The following is a 17,956-nucleotide window of genomic DNA, read 5'->3' on the forward strand; positions in this document are numbered from 1 at the left end:
AATTGTATGTTGTTTTCTCTTGTGATAGCTAGCAATTTAAAATCATGATACCCCCCCCAAAAAAATCATTTTGAGTTTGAGTGTAGACTGTCTTGTAGTATTAGTAATAGCTTCACAAGCAGCAGCGACAGCACGGCTGTAAACAGGGTTTTTTTTTTGTTGATTTTTATTCCAGATCGAATTTTTAAATGGAAAATCTGATTCTAAAAAAATTTTCTTACATGTTTAGTTAGAGCTATTTTGTTATCAACCATATAAATATTGTTAAAATTTGACCAGTGTGTTTTACTTTGAACAGCCGAAAATGTGAAATATGTTTTTTTGGTTCATGTGTACAAGTGGTACACCCACTATATATTTTTTTAATTTGTCCTTTTTACAATGTTTCCAGCAGATTATTATTGAATGGCCTAACGTTCACAGGAAACAGGAATTGGAAAAATTACATTGAGAGTATTGCCAAGACCGCTGCGAAGAAGGTAAGTTCTCTCTAGTGTGCTAGAAAATTACTAACACCCGAAAGTATCCTGTACCTCTATAAGGCCACCATTTGCCCATGTATGGAGTATTGTTGTCATATTTGGGCTGGTGCATCTGCTACAAGTCTCTCGCTCCTAGACAGGGTTCAAAAGAGAGTCGCCAATCTGATAGGCCCTGAACTGGCATCTAAGCTTCAGCCTCTGTCCCATCGACGAAAAGTTGCATCCCTCTGCCTGTTCTACAAGTATTTTAATGGTGAATGCTCCGACAAACTGCAAGCACCTGTACTCCCTCGACGTAAATACCCCCAACAAACCTGACAAGCAGCAAATCCCACCCCTTCACAGTTGAGACCCCAAAAGAGCCTTATACTCGAGTAGTTTCTTCCCCAGAACCGCTAGACTTTGGAATTCCCTTCCAGGTTCCTGCTTCCAACTGTACTGACATGTAGAAGTTCAAGTGTAACGTGAACCGACATCTTGCTGGCCAACTCCCCACGTAGTACCTCTGTAGCTTACGTCTCTGATAGTAGCCCCCTACATCAAAGTGGCAATGTGCCTTATTTGGGGTGAAAATGTAATTTAAAAAAAAATCACATTTTTTGGAGAGGTGGTCAGATGGAGGGGAGGGGTAGTGGAAGGTATTAATCTACAATAATACTAAAGAAATATTGCTATCAATTCATTTTTAAACAGTCCTAGATTTAGATATTTTGTACATAAAGCACATACTCCAACTTCTGTTTATGGATACATAGCATTTTAAAGGAATTGCAGCATATTTATGCACATTTACTGCAGATTATTTGGAAACCACGAACTTTGGGAGATTTTCAGTTGCATATTCTGATTCCTTGTATAAAAATACACATATAGCAAATTTCATCGCTTAATCTTGTGTTTTAACAAAAAAAATATAACATTTTTACTGAAAAAGTAGTGTAAAAAATGTGACAAAACGCATACGTTCTTATGGAAAAATATTAAAACATGCAAGGCACAAAAATAGTGACAACTTCCTTAATTTTATAATCAAATTTTAATAATTTAAAAAGATTCTTTCTTTGCTTATCAAGCTCTATGTATGCCATGGAGATATTTTAAGCTATTTCAATTTTTTCATGTGTATTGCTATTTTAACCATATTTGAATCCCAATACCCATTTTATCATAGATTCTTTAATTTTGACAGACCAATAATATCCCATTTAACATCAAAGATTTCATGTAGTATGACCAGCATTGAAATCGTTTATGAATTGTATTTCCTCTCACCACATCTTTCATGCTAGTTGAAGACCGCTGACATCAACTGCTTCTCATTGCAATCACAAGTCCTGGGAGTGGGAGTGTACGCTTCTGGTCACATACTGTGGCCCTCTTTGGCCGCCAAAATTTTTATTGGACAGTTTCATACTAGTTTTAACAACCTGTTTTTCCCTGTTGGCTTATAAGAAGGTGGAAGAGGGTGTTTTTGTCTCGGTTGCCAAAATACTTCTGCCTACCCTTGAAGTACTTTTGCCACCAATTATGGACATGTTAGTGGTTGCAATCACTTTAACTTTAATCTTTTATAATTTATCTACATTCCCTTATACTGCAATACTGCAATCTCGTGGCTTTGGTATTTTGAAATTCAGAATTAGCCCTCTACTAGGCAAACTACTAATCAAGGTTAATGAGTTCTGCCTAGCCGGAGTAAATTGGTTTTAAGGTGCTAGGAGTTTGCACTGTATCACTTCTATTTGTTTCAAACGTTTCTACCACAGAGAGGTTAGAAGTTTGGCATTTGAGGTTCTTGTTTACCTCCCTTTAATGCCAATGTTAATTTTAAAATTGATGAAAACAGGCAACACTTTTTCTAGCTGGATTGTGGAAATTATTGCCCAATCAGTCTTTTCAGTCATTTTTATAAATTATCATAGTAATGGCAGAACATTTCAAAAGACCTTTACGCATCATTCTCAACTCTTCAAGTTGCATACCAACGAGCAGGAGGTAGAACAAATTATCAGTTTAGCGTTGATAAAAGAAGTCAACATAATTCAATAGCGACGTGTTCATTGGCTTCATTGATTTTACCTAAAGTTTGATAGCATCAAATTTCCAGCTGTTTGGAAACTTTTGAAAAAAGAATTTTTTTTTACAATATATGAACCTCTTAAAATAACTTATGATTTCGACTGCTGCAATAAAAACTGATGTAGGCACATCATACCCAATCAGACTCCCCAAGGATGTACAGCAAGATGAGGTCCTTTCAGCGCTTCTAGCATCAGTTACTTGAAAAACAAAATATAGTTCTGGTCTTACAATTGGGCATCCTCTGTCTAATCTAAGTAACTCCAGCTAGGATTTACAGTTATTACTGGATAATCTGGACATATTGTAAAGAATTTGGGCTTTTTATTAACATGTCAAAGACTAAATGCAGGACCACTGATAAAAAAAAAATTAATTGGAATCCTTATTGAGATAAGAATTTTAATTAAATATACCATTCAGTACGGACCCGACAATGGAAGATCAGATAACAAACAAACATGGATTTATAAGACCAAAAATTCCAACTGCGATCGCCCTTCGGGGTTCGTGGCACAGTGGATAGAGACATTGAATCTCTATGGTTCCAGGTGAGAATTGTCTTAAGGTAGCGGTTTCAATCCTACCAAAGTCGGCCAGAGGCTTAGATGGCTAAAATGTGATGAGATGACAACAACTACGGAAGGCAGTAATCGCTGCGGATGCAGTTAGAAGATTCAGCATCCCTATCCTGTCACGGTTAACGAAGGCCAGAGGAATAGTTGGCCGAAATGTCGTGAAACAACAACTAAAAATGAGGATAATAAATCCACAATAAATAAATGGATAAATAGTTTAATCATAAAAAAAAAACTTTGATGCAGATGTAAAAGTCAGTTAAAAAGTGTCTAATGACAAGTTACCCTACATCTTTAATAATAAAAATGCTATCTTTGTTTTGTTTTTTTTACAAAAGAGTCACCACTTATCAAGGCCCAGAGGCCACTTGAGGATAAGGGTTACTGAGTGTACAGTGGTCAAGGGGAACGTGTCAGTCATCGTTAGTAGTGGAAATTTGGTAAATTGGATTACTTAAGGGGATGGCTCATCAAGAATTTGTTCACGTTGGACTTGAAGACAACAATATTGTAATCAGTTGGAAAGCAGGAAAATGAAACAGAGTTCCACAGGCATGCAGTTTTAAGAAAGAAGTTTTGTTCATGGAATCTATGTTTAGGTTTAGACATAGATAAAAGAGTGGAGGAAATCATTGATAGTTGTTTCAACAAGATAAGTTTTTCGCGAAAGTCAGGACGGCGGGAGGGGGGGACAATAGATTGAAGCTCAGACGAGCACTTGCCATGAAAATAACAATAAAGCAGAGACAGGCTCGCGACGTCTCTTCTGTGGAAAAGAGGCTCCGGCGAAAAGAAAAGGGCATCCCCTACTAGGCTACAAAATCTATTTTGAACTCCCTCAAGGCAGGATAAACTGCTTCTAATAGCATTACAAGCGTATGCTGTATTTTCGTGGATATCGGCCATATTACATACCTAATGTGCTTTAACAAGTCATATCTTTTATTTGTTAGTCAATTTTTAAGAATTATATTGATGGAAAGAGAATAAAATAAGCATTCCAATGATGTTAATTTATTTTTCTTTTATGCGTTAAATGTTTTGATGCTCCAGGTAATACAAAAAAAAAAAAAAAAACGGTAAAAAATGATGACAAAAATGAAAACCCTTTTTACAATGTTTTCATTTGATACGTTACGTTTGAATACATATGCGCGGGATTAAATTTGATTGGATATGGCTGAAATTTTACAGGCTATATAAACAAAGAAGTCCATTTTTACTGGTGTTTGATTTTTATTTTTACGACGTTAGGAAGCAAAGTTACGACTGAGCAAAGTTGACGAAGAATATTTTAAAATTGATAAGATAAATCTGCATATATCATCCATTTTCATATAGATAATAGTTTCAGAATTATTTTCATGTATAATATGTAAATATTTGATAATTATTAATTGCGCGGAATTTTCTTTAAAATGTTATCTTCTATAAAAATCAAATCAGTACTTGTGCACTTATACTACCATGCTGAAATAATAACATTATTTAGAAACCCATTCTTAACATGGGGAAGGAAGGGTGTTTTTTGTTAACTATTCTGTACTTTCACCTAACAATTAAATAAAGATATCGTGAAACTTGAGTTTACTTTTTAACTTATTGTCAAGACTTTTTTCGAATCTGTAAAACAAACCTGTTTTTTTTTTTAACTGAGGATATCTAATAATAATTAGGCGGTTGGATAAAGAATTTCATTCACTGATGCGATGCATGCATTTTGTAAATTTTTACCGTGTTTCCACCGTAACATTTTTTTAAAAATAATTACCTTTTTAAGTTTTTGGGTATGCTGAAAACGGATATAGCATGTAAATTTTGTGCAAATAAGTAGCTTTCTGGATATTAAGCAATGTCATTTCTTACGTTGTTGCTGGTGGCCATCTTGGTATGCGCGTTTGTCTGAGTGGTCTGAAGATCCCAGTGGAGACAGAACGGAAGACGAACATAGCTCAGGGCAAGTTGTGAGAAAAAGGTCTAGGAGACTTGCATATTGACCAGTGTCAGGCACACGGGTGGGTTCATGAACAATCTGAGTTTGGTCATAAGCAATGGAGAAATTGTAACAGAACCTCCCCTCATCATCTGTCTTGTCTGAGTGGGCTAATTATTCCACATTGTGAACATTGAAGTATCCACAGATGTGAATATTAGCCGAAGGATGAGCAGACATGATGGGGTCAATTTTCTACAATATGCTCTTAAATATACTAACTCCGCTGTTATGGGGGGGGGGAATAAAGAGTAAATATAAACGCAGTAGTGGTGTGAGCAAATGCAATCTGAAAGCACATATAGCGCAATTTAGGGTCTTCTCTGGAGATGTTCCTACCACATGGAAAGCCATCTTTCAAACTGCTTGGTCTAACATTCACAGGAAACATGAGTTGGAATAATTACATTGAGAGCATTGCCAAGACCGCTGCGAAGAAGGTAAGTTCTCTCTAGTGTGCTAGAAAATTACTAACACCCGAAAGTATCCTGTACCTCTATAAGGCCACCATTCGCCCATGTATGGAGTATTGTTGTCATATTTGGGCTGGTGCATCTGCTACAAGTCTCTCGCTCCTAGACAGGGTTCAAAAGAGAGTCGCCAATCTGATAGGCCCTGAACTGGCATCTAAGCTTCAGCCTCTGTCCCATCGACGAAAAGTTGCATCCCTCTGCCTGTTCTACAAGTATTTTAATGGTGAATGCTCTGGCGAACTGCAGACACTTGTGCCCTCACGACGTAGACACCCTCGACAAACATGACAGGCAGCTAAATCCCACCCCCACACAGTAAAGATCCCTAGATGTAAAAGATTTTTCTACTCCAGTAGTTTCTTCCCCAGAACCGCTGAACTTTGGAATTCCATTCCAGGCCACTACTTCCCCAACTGTACTGACATGCAGAAGTTAAAGTGTAACGTGAACCGACATCTTGCTGCCCAAATCCCAACATAGTACCCCAGTAGTTGTGGCTCCTGATAGTACCTACACCAAAGTGGCAATGTGCCTTGTTTGGGGTGAAAATGTAATAAAAAAAAAATAAAAATAAAAAATATCCTCAGAATATATTTAAATCCATCTAAAAACAATTTTTGGGTTTGTATTACTGTACACAGATTCGAAAAAGTTGTCAAAAAAAAACAAATAAATATTATCAAAGGCAAGATAAGTTACTTTTCTACCAAACTGGATATGTTTTTTGTCTTTTTATTCAATGTAACATGTTTATTCAGCTCGAAAAATATGCAGTGTTTATCGATGTGTTGGAAAATTCAAAATGGACCCCGACACTCTTTAACATGGTAAGTTTTGGAAAAGGTGTTATAAATAATAAACTAGACAAAATACTATTAAAAAAACACCGAATATTTGTCAACTTATTTCACGGTAATATATAATCAGCTAATTTCTAACAGTATTTTGTCTAGTTTATTATTTATAACATCTTTTCCTGCACTTACCGTGTTAAAGAGAGAGTCGGGCGCCATTTTGAATTTTCCAATACATCGGTAAACACTGTATGCTTTTCGAGTTGAATAAACGTGTTATTGAATAAAAACACGAAAAATATATCCAGTTTGGTAGAAAACTTATCTTGCCTTTGATAACATTTATTTGTTATATATTTGTTGTTTTGACAACTTTTTCGAATCTATGTGTACAGTAATACAAACCCCAATTTTTAATCCATGATGAAAAAAAAAACAAACAAATGTAAATTCACACAAAAAAAATCGCCTAATCCATTAAGTCTTTTAGATGGAGTGAAACATGAAAACAAAAAAAAACAAAACAAAAAAAAAATCAATAATACTTATTTATACTCAATTTTGGTTCAACTAAAGAGCAAGTGCTAATAGTAGCGAGAACAAAATAAGCACGTGGGTGAAATTTCAAAGGAAGCAAGAAGATACCCTAGAATGTCAGGAGAGATTTCGCAATTAAAATATATACAATTTACTTATTACTTAGTAATTAATTATAATTGGTACTTATGCAGAACACTGACCGTGCTGAAATAACGTTATTATATAAAAATCGATTAACATAAGGGGGGGGGGGTCTTTTTTGTGCTTACGCAAAGAAGTTACCGTGTTATTTTTTAAAATTAAATTTTAGAATATTTTTTAATTGTTAGGTAAAAGTTGTTTCTTTTTTAAAATTCTGTATTTTAACCTAACAATCTAATAAAAGACACGGTAAAAATTTAACTTAACTTCAAAATTCTACCCTAAAAAAAAAAAAAAAAAAAAAGCACAGTTCGTTTTCTGCATAACTACCTTATTTTATAAATAATATAAAAAAAATATTCTGAAATAAAAATCTTTTAAAAAGTTAATTTTAATTCATGAAGAATTTTAATTTTAAAAATAGAGTTCTTTTAATGAAGAGTCAGAAAGATCTTTTTTAAAAGAGAAAAGAAAATCACTCCATCTCAGTCTAAAAACTTAAATTCTAGCTAGAAATTACTTTCGATCTGACAGATTAAAGGCTGCAAAACGACTTGCAATTTTCAGACGGGGAAACTTTCCTAATCATTTTTTTTTTAATCTAGAAAATGATCGTAAAAGAAAAAAAAAAAAAAAAAATGGCCGTTAACCGGCGTTTTCACAAACCGAAAATGATTTATAAGTATTTCAAATGAATTGATAGAAAATAATTTTTCACTAGAACTAAAAAAATTAAGTGAAAAGTCACGATTAATGCGTATTTGCTGCTAAATTAAAAAACCGGTTCTCAGCCGCGACACTATTATAAAATTGAACCGATTTTTATGCAGAACATTCGAGGCATGGGATTTTTTTTTTTTTTTTTTTTCACGTGCATAAGAACGAACATAAAACATCTTTAACAACAGTGATGTCCAGTGTAATCAAATCAATTTCATATACTTTTGGGTAAATAGATATTTTCATAAATATTTGTTTTTATATCTTACCCTGGCGCCATCTTTTAACATAGAAGAGAAGCCGGGTGCTTTCGGTACATGTAAAGCCATTTTTATTCTGTAAGACTGACTCTGCAATTCAGTAATATTTCTCCCACAATGCTTTGCGAATGTACAGTTTGACTTCCGGTTTACTCACACGAGCAATGGCAAAATATTTATTTCTAATAAAATTATAATTTATATTAACATTGGCACCTATTTTCACACATACACATACACACACATATGACAAAAATATGTATTGACAATATTTATTATTTTCCGGAATGTTCCATGAGTGTCAGTCCTGCAACATACGAGTTAACATAATTGCCAAAATCTTAATTATCGTATTCTTTTCTTTTATCAGTATCTCAAATATCTAATATTTTTTGTGAACAAACATTTCAAGAATTTCTTTAAAATAATTCAGGTAATATCAATATGGTTTAAATAATTAAACTAAATTGTTTTAGATTTGTATAACAATTTAAATTATATCCCTAATTGGATTCCGTAGATTTTAAACTACTTGCATACGACTTAACACAATTGTTATAATTTTACTTAAAATAGTTTTTCATTTATCATTTTCTCTAATATATTACAATTTTCTTTAACTAAAATTGAAAAGTATCCTTGAACTAATTAATATGATGCTATTATATGTTTGATTATTTGAATAAACGATCTTAGATTTGTACAATATCTAGAAATTATGTCAATTACTCCACACCGTAGATTTTAATCTGTTTGCGGTTGTCTGCAATTTTTTAGCGAACTTGCAGTATTCAATTTATTAAATTTGTGAAACAAATAAGTTTAATGAAATATTTCACTAGAAATGGGAATTTTAATAACGAAATTTACTTTATTATAAAAAAATAAATAATTCTTGAACCAACGATATATTTCTTTTCCGGGAGAAGCCGAATGTTTACGGAGGTTTCCGAATTATTTGTTGCGAAAACGGAAATCACCGAGCACGGAGAGAATGGCTCTTCTCTACGACAAAATAGCGTTCTAGGAAAGGAAGGAAGGCTCCAACTTTAATTCGTTTTAATTTATTAGCCCCACACGCGATTGTGGGAGCCCGTAAACAAACCCCTCCCCAAACATCAGTTTCTATATTTTTTTTTCTATTTTTTTTTTTTTTTTGGAATATGAAGAGACGAAATGGCGAAAGCGGCAAATTGCGGCGGCCGATGAAACGCAGCAAAATAACAGACAGTTTCTACGGAAGGTAAGAAGTGATAAAAAGAAGAATCAAAAACTGGGAATTCTTTTATTTATTCATTGGGGCGGGGGGTTCTTGTTTCTTTTTCAATGTGTCAGAATAAGACGAAAAAAATTCATATTACTCAATTATGATAATAATAATAATGTAATACTAATAAAATAACTACATGTACCGAAATATATTTCTATTTCAAAAATAAATAAATAATAAAACAAAACAAATCGTTCAATTTGGGACATCACAACATTGCTCTTTAATCTAGTATATAAAAGAAAAGTCACAATTATTTCCGTGTTTGTATCCGGCTAAAAGTCTGAAACAGCACAAGATACACTTAGACACCTTACACCATTGCATTCAACGTAAACATACGCGTCGCTGCTTATGGCAAAAATAAATAAGTTAATAAATAAAAAATATTGTAAAATTCATTCCCTTGAGGAGTTTCAGTTTCACCACGATGAAATGTAAACTGTTAAAAAAATAACACTGAAACTAGCTCAACCACTCAACCAGTCAACTGACACGTTCTTTCCTGGCTTTCTTATTAATATTGATATTATTATTATTGATATTGAATCAGTTGCGAGAGAGAGAAGGTTTAAAAAATAGACACGCACTTAAAAATATATATATATATTTTGTTCTGCGTGGCCACCCCCCACTCCCGGGCAACGTCGGATAAAATGTTTCCCAGTGGTTATATGCGAGTCATCCTTTCTTCGTTTTAAAATCTTTTTTCGGTTTCATTCACGAAAGAAAAATCGGTCCTTATACCGACCGTGCTGAAATTATAACGTTAGAAACCCATTCTTAAATGGAGAGGAGGAGTGTTAATTATTCTATACTTTTTTTCACGCAACAATTTAATAAGCAAAAGATACCGTAAAAATTGAATTTAACTTGAAAATCCTATCTAAAAAAATACACGCGCACTTTCGCGTACAACAATGGCCACCACTTTATCCAGAAAACTACATATTTGCGGAAAATTTAAATAATTCGGTAAAACTTGGCGAAAGCGCCCTGCTTGGGGGTTGTTTTAAAAATGAAATGGAAATTTAAATTTCGTTTCAATCTTTTTTTTTAAATTGCGCATGCGCCAACAAAATCGAAAATAATCGATAAAATAATTTAAAAAAAATGTATACACGACCACTCATATGTGCGCAAGTTACAAAAATAAGAATTTTTGGGTTTGTATTACTGTACACATAGATTCGGAAAAGTTGTCAAAAAACAAATATATAACAAATAAATGTTATCAAAGACAAGATAAGTTACTTTTCTAACTAACTGCATATGTTTTCAGTGTTTTTATTCAATGTAACATGTTTATTCAGCTCGAAAAACATACTGTATTTACCGATGTATTGGAAAATTCAAAATGGCGCCCGACTCTCTCTTTAACACGGTAAGTTTGGGAAAGGTACTATAAATATAAAACTAGACAAAATACTGTTAGAAACTCGCTCAATATATATTCCCGTGACATAGGTTGACATATATTCGGTGGTTTTTTAATAGTATTTTGTCTAGTTTATTATTTATAACACCTTTTCCCGAACTTACCGTGTTAAAGAGAGAGTCGGGCGCCATTGTGAATTTTCTAATACATCGGTAAACAATGTATGTTTTTCAAGCTGAATAAACATGTTTCATTCAATAAAAACACGAAAAATATATCAAGTTTGGTAGAAAAGTAACTTATCTTGCCTTTGATAACATTTATTTGTTATATATTTGTTTTTTGACAACTTTTTCGAATCTATGTGTACAGTAATATAAACCCGAATTTTTATATAATAATGAAATTTTAGGAGAAAGAAAATTTGTTCAATGTGGTCTGCCAGACCACTGGTCTGATTGGCCCACCGAAGACTAACCTATAAAGAGTTGCCTTTTAATTATTACCTCAAACCTCCCCATGCTTTCGGGGGGAAAAAGGTACTTATGCACTTTGGGGGCAAATGTGTAGTTTAGCGCCGTAAATCATTTGATAGACAAAAGTTATAAAAATTTTATTATAAAACAGCGAAAAAGCTGAAAAAAAAAATTTTTTTTTTTTTTTTATCATTTTACGACAATCGAGGCCAAATAATTTACGCCGCTAAACTACACATTTGCCCTCTTTTGTTACCGTGCTGAAATAATAACGCTATTATTTAGAAAGCCATTCTTAACAGCGAGAGAGGAGGGTGTTTTCTATCTATTCTCTACTTTCACTTAACAATTTAATAAAAAAAAAGATATCGTAAAACTTGAAATTTAAAAAAATAACACTGGTAACAAAAGTGCAGGAACACAAAAAAATAAATAAAATAAAATAAATATGCTGTTTCGGTAGGAGTGAGAGGAAAAAGGCAGTTGATAACTCTAAACTTCCTTAGAGGAAAATTATAGTTTGTTAAGCATTTCTTAAATAAAATGTGGAATAAGAGCAATTTGCAAAAAAAAAAAAAAAAAAAAAAAAAAAAATTAAAACAAAACGAGATTTAAATTTCCATTTCATTTTTAAAACAAACCCAAAACCGCATTTTCGACAAGTTTTTATCCGATATTCGTTTTCAGCATACCCGAAAACCTATACAAACCGTCATTTAAAAGGAAAATGTTAAGGTGGAAAACCAAGTAAAAATTGGTAAATATTACTTTATGCTACAACAAGACAGCGACCACTCTAATTTGTTTTGTTTTTTTAGTATAGGTATTAGGTATTCGAGGTCGCTGACAACGAATCTGATAATCAAATCCGTCGCAAATTTACCGTTTGCATGGTATGAACCCCTGGACCTTGTGACTATTTTGCGCTATTTCACCACCTTCAATAGTATTTTTCTTACATGATACGTTCGCGTGCGAACGGGCGTAGTGAAGTGCAGGAATCTTTAAACGGCCATTTGAAATAAAGTTTTCAAAAAATATATATGTGGTTCATTTTTTTTTTTTTTTGTCTTACGTAGTTTTTAATACTTTTTAATTGATCTAAAACAAAGTTTTCACAAGCAGTTTACAAAAACATAAGCACCAAACATTGTTTTTCGTTCTTTTTTTTTTTTTTTTTGGAACTTGTGTAGCTTAACAGGTGCTCGCTCCTGCAGTTTAATTAACAGTTTTTCCGTAACGCGTCGACATTTACTGATTAGAATACCATTTAACATTTTTAGATTTAGCTGTTTTCTGTTTACATTGGGGGGGGGGAAGCAGGGGGCGGGAGTGGTGTTGGGGCGCGTGCCCCTAAAATGTTATTGCATGAGAATTGGACTAAACAATAATTGTATTATTTTCGATAATTATTCTCATCTCAGGTTTTTTTATGTTCACAAACGTTTCCGCCAAAATAACTTCCCGCCTACTTCGGATGCATCTTTCCGTCGGACTTTGAAATCTTCTAGTTGTAACCAAAAAACCTTCTATTCGAAATGGGAAAATGTTTTAATCGAACTGTGAAGCTGGGAACCTATCCGAATTCGGAAATCTTTTACTTAAAACGCGTTAAAACTTGTATTGAATTTGGGGTGTTTATCCAGAATTCGATCTAATTAAAAAAAAAAAAAAAAATACAGAAAAATATCTTTTTGATGTACGTACTTGTCACATAAGAAAAATGGGCACTTATGCAGTATGCACTTTTGTTATCCGTGCTGAAATAAAAATGCTATTATTTACAAAGCCATTATTAACATGGGGAGAGAAAGGTGTTCTGTAATTACGCTGTACTTTCACCTAACAATTTAATAATAAAAATAAAGGGGGTAAATGTGTCTATCGGAATACCCTGCCCAAATCACTGTTAAAAAAATTGTTTACGTTCATCAAACTTAAAGACTGAACCGGAAACTCGAAAACGAAATGAAACGAAATTTATTTATTCGTTTATTTTTTGCTGCACTTATTTTTTATCATTATTATTATTTATTATTTTTTTTGATTCAGGTACGCATTTGCCAAAAAAGATGTATTTCCCCTGTTAGTAAGAACGAAATACCATTTCGGTCAATGTGAACTGATTGTCTAACCTGCAAATGGTGTTTATTCCGAAAGCCGTTCTTAATTTAAGGAGGTTGGGGATGTTTATTCGGAAAGGCATTTTCTTATTTTTCAACCTCCTCATGTTAAGAACGAGTCAATAAACACCCTTTGCAGGTTGGACAGCCAGTGCACATTGACCACTATTTCATTATCTTTCTTTACTAAAATGGAATAAAATTGTTAATCCTTTTATTTTTTTTCCATGTGTATTTGAATAAAATTCACTGAAAATGAAACGAAATAAATAACGAAAAAAAAAAAATAATAACAATAATAACACCTAAACAGTAAATATTATTTTATTTACTAAATAAAATAACACATTAAATTTAATTTGATGTGAAATGTTTATATGTAGGAATAAACGCTAGCTATGGAGCATTGGAGCAGTGCAGCTGCAGCAGCACTCAGTGCACTTATTTTTATTTATTTATTTATTTATTTATTTATTTGTACACATTTACCAGAAAAGATGTGTTTCTCCTGTATTTTAATAAGAATGAATTACTATTTCGTTATTTTTCTTACTAAAATGTTTCGTTATGAAAATAGTAATTCGTTCTTACTAAAATAACGGGAAATACATCTTTTCTGGTAAATGTGTACGTGAACTATATTAAATAAAAAAAAAATAAGTGCGGCAAAACATAAATAAATAAACAAATAATAATAATAGTAGTAATAATAATAAAAACAACAACAATAATAAATAAATAAATAAATAAATTTCGTTTCATTTCGTTTTCGAGTTTCCTGTTCGATCTTAAAGTTTGATGGACGGAGACGATTTTTTAGCGGTGATTTGGCCAGGGTATTCCGATAGTCACATCTACCAAAAAAGATATCGTAAAACTTGGATTTAACTTGAAAAAAAAAATACTATTGAAAAGCACCAAAAAAATGTCACATTTCAAAAATCGCGTAAATTGATTAGATAGTTATATATATATATATATATATATATATATATATATATATATATATTATATATATATATGATTTTTAACTATTACTCGGTAATTCGAATTGAATTATCTCCCTTTATTAAATATGACGGATCAAGACATAGGGTTAAAGAAAAAGAAAACGATTTGATCAATGCATAATTTTCGGAATATCGCATTTCCGTTCTGTAGGTACCTCCAACGCGCGCCACAGTTTTCTGCTGTAGTGCTGATGTAACACGATGTAACTGTAATTTAATTTAATATTATCATCCTAACTTAAAAAAGAAAACATTTCAAATAAACTGCTAATTTAAAAAAAAAACTTTTATAGCATACAAAAATAATGAAAATGCGAGACAAAAATCGTGTTTACATTATCGACGCTTTAAAACAACGTTCCTATGTAATGACATTTTTGAAGCCGTAGACATACCTATTTTTAAGTGTTTTAAAAATCTAGCCAAAATCAAATGATCATATTTTCTTGAAATTTTCGATATTTATTCATTGTTAAATAAACTTACATAATAAAACTATTTTTTTCCAGGACATAAATTTTCAAATAACGAAAACATCATTTTAGAATGGTCATTTTATATAAATTAAAACAAAATTTGAAGAATATTAAAATGGCTTCGGCCTTCACTTATCGGTAAAAAAAAAACGGCAAAGTTTGTTTGTTTTTTTTTCCGAAAAAAAAAATCTACTTGATCACTCTTTCTGATTTTTAGAGTATACTATTTCCATTTTTTACCGTGTAACTACTTGTTACAACAAAAAAAAAATTTTCTTCATCTTTGTTTATGGCCATAAGTGTCAAAATAAGCACCCTATAATACATAAAAATTTTTGATCTAATATATATTTTAGAATAATGCGAATCCTGAAAAGAGGATCCTGATTGTGTTGCCCCCTTTTGCGGCAACAATACACATCAATTTAATATTTTCCATTTTCTTGCTTACAGTTACTTTACGTTATCGTAAATCTGATGCTTGGTGATGAAGCCATGCCCGCATGCCGTGTCAACGACCTAATGGCGCGAACGTAAACAAGTACGGATGTGTAAAGGAGTGCTCTTCCCCCCCCCCCCCATTGCGTTTTTTTTTTTTTTTTTTTCGCCTTTTCTTAAAAACTTTTTTCGACGATGATCATCGATTACAGACTTAAGTATCACATTAGCAGAAAAATTTTATGACTTTTAAGAAGGGGGTTCACTTTCTCGTTATAACGTTCTACCTACTTGCTCCCTGACTTACTGTACACATCTACCGACTTGGACAATTTCCCATCTTCCAAACTACTATTTTCAGCCTGCATGTTTGGGTACTTGTTTAGTTTAATCAGGACATTAAAAAAAATATTTAAAAAAAAAAAAAAAAAAAAAAAAAAAAAAAAATTTTACGTACCCGTTATGGAATCAAGGTTTCATAAAAAATGTGACTTAATTTGATCAAGTAGTTTTTTTTTTTTTTTTTTTTTTTTACTGAGAAAAATCAAGTTTTAATGAGATCGATCGTATCCCGCCATGTTGCCTATTGCACTGACAAGGAAGGGGGCGCCAAGGGAGATAACTCAATCACTGTTTAAAGTTTGTCAAAATTTGACGAGATTATTTTGAAACATGGGCAGAAAAAATACTTAGATAAATATTTTAGTTTTTTCATTTATTTTACAGTTTCACTGTCCTTTTTTTAATCCCGTTTTCATTTTGTCTTTTGTTAACCGCTTTTTCATTTAAAGCCCCCCCCTCCTCGTCTGCGACAAGATCGATCTCATTAAAAATTTGATTTTCCTCTCTAATAATAAAAAAACTACTTGATCAAATTAAGTGAAATTTTGGGTTTGTATTACTGTACACATAAATTCGAAAAAGTTGTCAAAAAACAAATATATAACAAATAAATGTTATCAAAGACAAGATAAGTTACTTTTCTACCAAACTAGATATAATTTTCGTGTTTTTATTCAATGTAACATGTTTATTCAGCTCGAAAAACATAGTGTTTACCGATGTATTGGAAAATTCACAATGGCGCCCGACTCTCTCTTTAACACGGTAAGTTCGGGAAAAGGTGTAATAAATAATAAACTAGACAAAATACTGTTAGAAATTCGCTCAATATATGTTACCGTGACATATATTCGGTGGGTTTTTAATAGTATTTTTTCAAGTTTATTATTTATAACACCTTTTCCCAAACTTACCGTATTTAAGAAAGAGTCGGGCGCCATTTTGAATTTTCCAATTCATCGGTAAACATTGCATGTTTTTCGAGCTGAATAAACATGTTACATTGAATAAAAACACAAAAATTATATCTAGTTTGGTAGAAAAGTAACTTAACTTGCCTTCGAATTTATGTGTACAGTAATACAAACCCAAAATTTTTTTTTAATGAGAACTTAATGCCATTACGAATACGTACAATATAATTTTTTTTTTCAATATTTCATTTTTTAATGTCTTGATTAAACTGTACAAGCACTGCGTGGGTATTTTCCTCACGTCTCAATTTGGACTTCTCATCTTTCAAACTATTATTCTCAGCTAGCCGTCCAAATTGAAACGTGGGAAAAACACACAAGCTGAGAATAGTAGTCTGAAAGATGAGAAGTCGTCCAAATTGAATTGCAAGTAATCCGAAATAAAACAGTGTGAGAACACGGTTCAGTGACTGCAAAGTATGGGAAATTGTAATTTTTCATAATTTGCCTGATGCCAAAATTTTGTTCTTCCTTATAAATTTATTTGGTGTGACTATATTTTATTACGTCGGTGAAGAAATGTCAGGTAGCAATGAAGTAGAACGTTGTAATGAGAAAGTGAACTCCCTTCTTAAAAATCATTAAATTTAGGTTTTTTTTAAGATTTTTTTCTGCTAAATCTGTAATCTATGATAATCGTAGGAAAACAATTTAAAAAAAAAAAAAAAAAAAAAAAAGGTGAAAAAAAAAAAAATCACATTTTTAGAGGGGGGGGGCACACTCATACAAGTCTGCCAGCAGAAGTTTAAATGCCTAAATTTAGGAATAGTAAAAAATAAATAAATAAATAAATAAAATCTTAGGTTGATACGACGACTTCTTTCTTTAGAAATATAATACATGAAAAATTACCAACTCAAATGGGGAAAAATAAGAGTGCATTAAAATGTGAAACAAAATATTTAGTCGCTATAACAGAGTTCAATTGTTCAAGACAACCTGTTTTTTAAAAACCATAAATTTAGTTGTATTTTGATTCTTCGGACTACTGTTTTCATCTTTAGGGTTATTTTCACGTTTCGGTCGATGTAAGCTCCGGCCTTCTTCAGAGGTCAAACTCAGGAATCTGCACGGAATTTCAAACTGAATCCTTGGTACAGTGGATTAAAGAAAGGATTCCGTTAGAAATTCTATGCAGATTTCAGAGTTCGAAAGCATACTTCTGAAGAAGGTTGGAGGTTAACATCGATTGAAATGTTGTAAAAATAAAACTCGAGATGAGAATAGTAGCCCAAAAGAATTCAAATAATATGAATAATCAATCCTTATCTAAAAAATTTAGAAACGTATAAATTTAGTGAAAATTATTTCAATAAATGTCACTTTCTTTCTGCACCTTTTTTCATCAAGTCAATTCTGAGGACATGATTGGTCCGTCATTCCAAAATTCAAATGTTATAAAATGTAAG

General features: G+C 32.3%; 2 protein-coding genes across 5 annotated transcripts in view; one reads left to right on the forward strand and one right to left on the reverse strand.

The window, feature by feature from the left end:
- The window catches only part of LOC145296880 (T-complex protein 1 subunit theta-like), a 50,509-nt gene extending 42,141 nt beyond the window's left edge, over positions 1-8,368 (reverse strand). Inside the window, exon 1 of the mRNA XM_080143021.1 lies at positions 8,070-8,368. Coding sequence (XP_079999147.1) covers positions 8,070-8,129 — 60 coding nt within the window. The 5' untranslated portion in view covers positions 8,130-8,368. The remainder of the gene's footprint in view (positions 1-8,069) is intronic.
- A 645-nt stretch (positions 8,369-9,013) lies between these two features.
- LOC145296879 (macoilin-like) overlaps positions 9,014-17,956 on the forward strand; it is a 128,527-nt gene continuing 119,584 nt past the window's right edge. For 3 of the 4 annotated variants that reach the window (XM_080143017.1, XM_080143019.1, XM_080143020.1), the window contains exon 1: positions 9,021-9,303. In XM_080143017.1, the coding sequence (XP_079999143.1) occupies positions 9,224-9,303 (80 nt within the window). In that variant the 5' untranslated portion in view covers positions 9,021-9,223. Of the gene's footprint in view, positions 9,304-17,956 lie in introns of all 4 variants that reach the window. The other variant, XM_080143018.1, reaches the window with a different exon arrangement.

The sequence above is a fragment of the Euprymna scolopes genome, chromosome 17 (assembly GCF_053919585.1).
Source record: "Euprymna scolopes isolate OS-2025 chromosome 17, ASM5391958v1, whole genome shotgun sequence".
Taxonomy (NCBI): Eukaryota; Metazoa; Mollusca; class Cephalopoda; order Sepiida; family Sepiolidae; genus Euprymna; species Euprymna scolopes.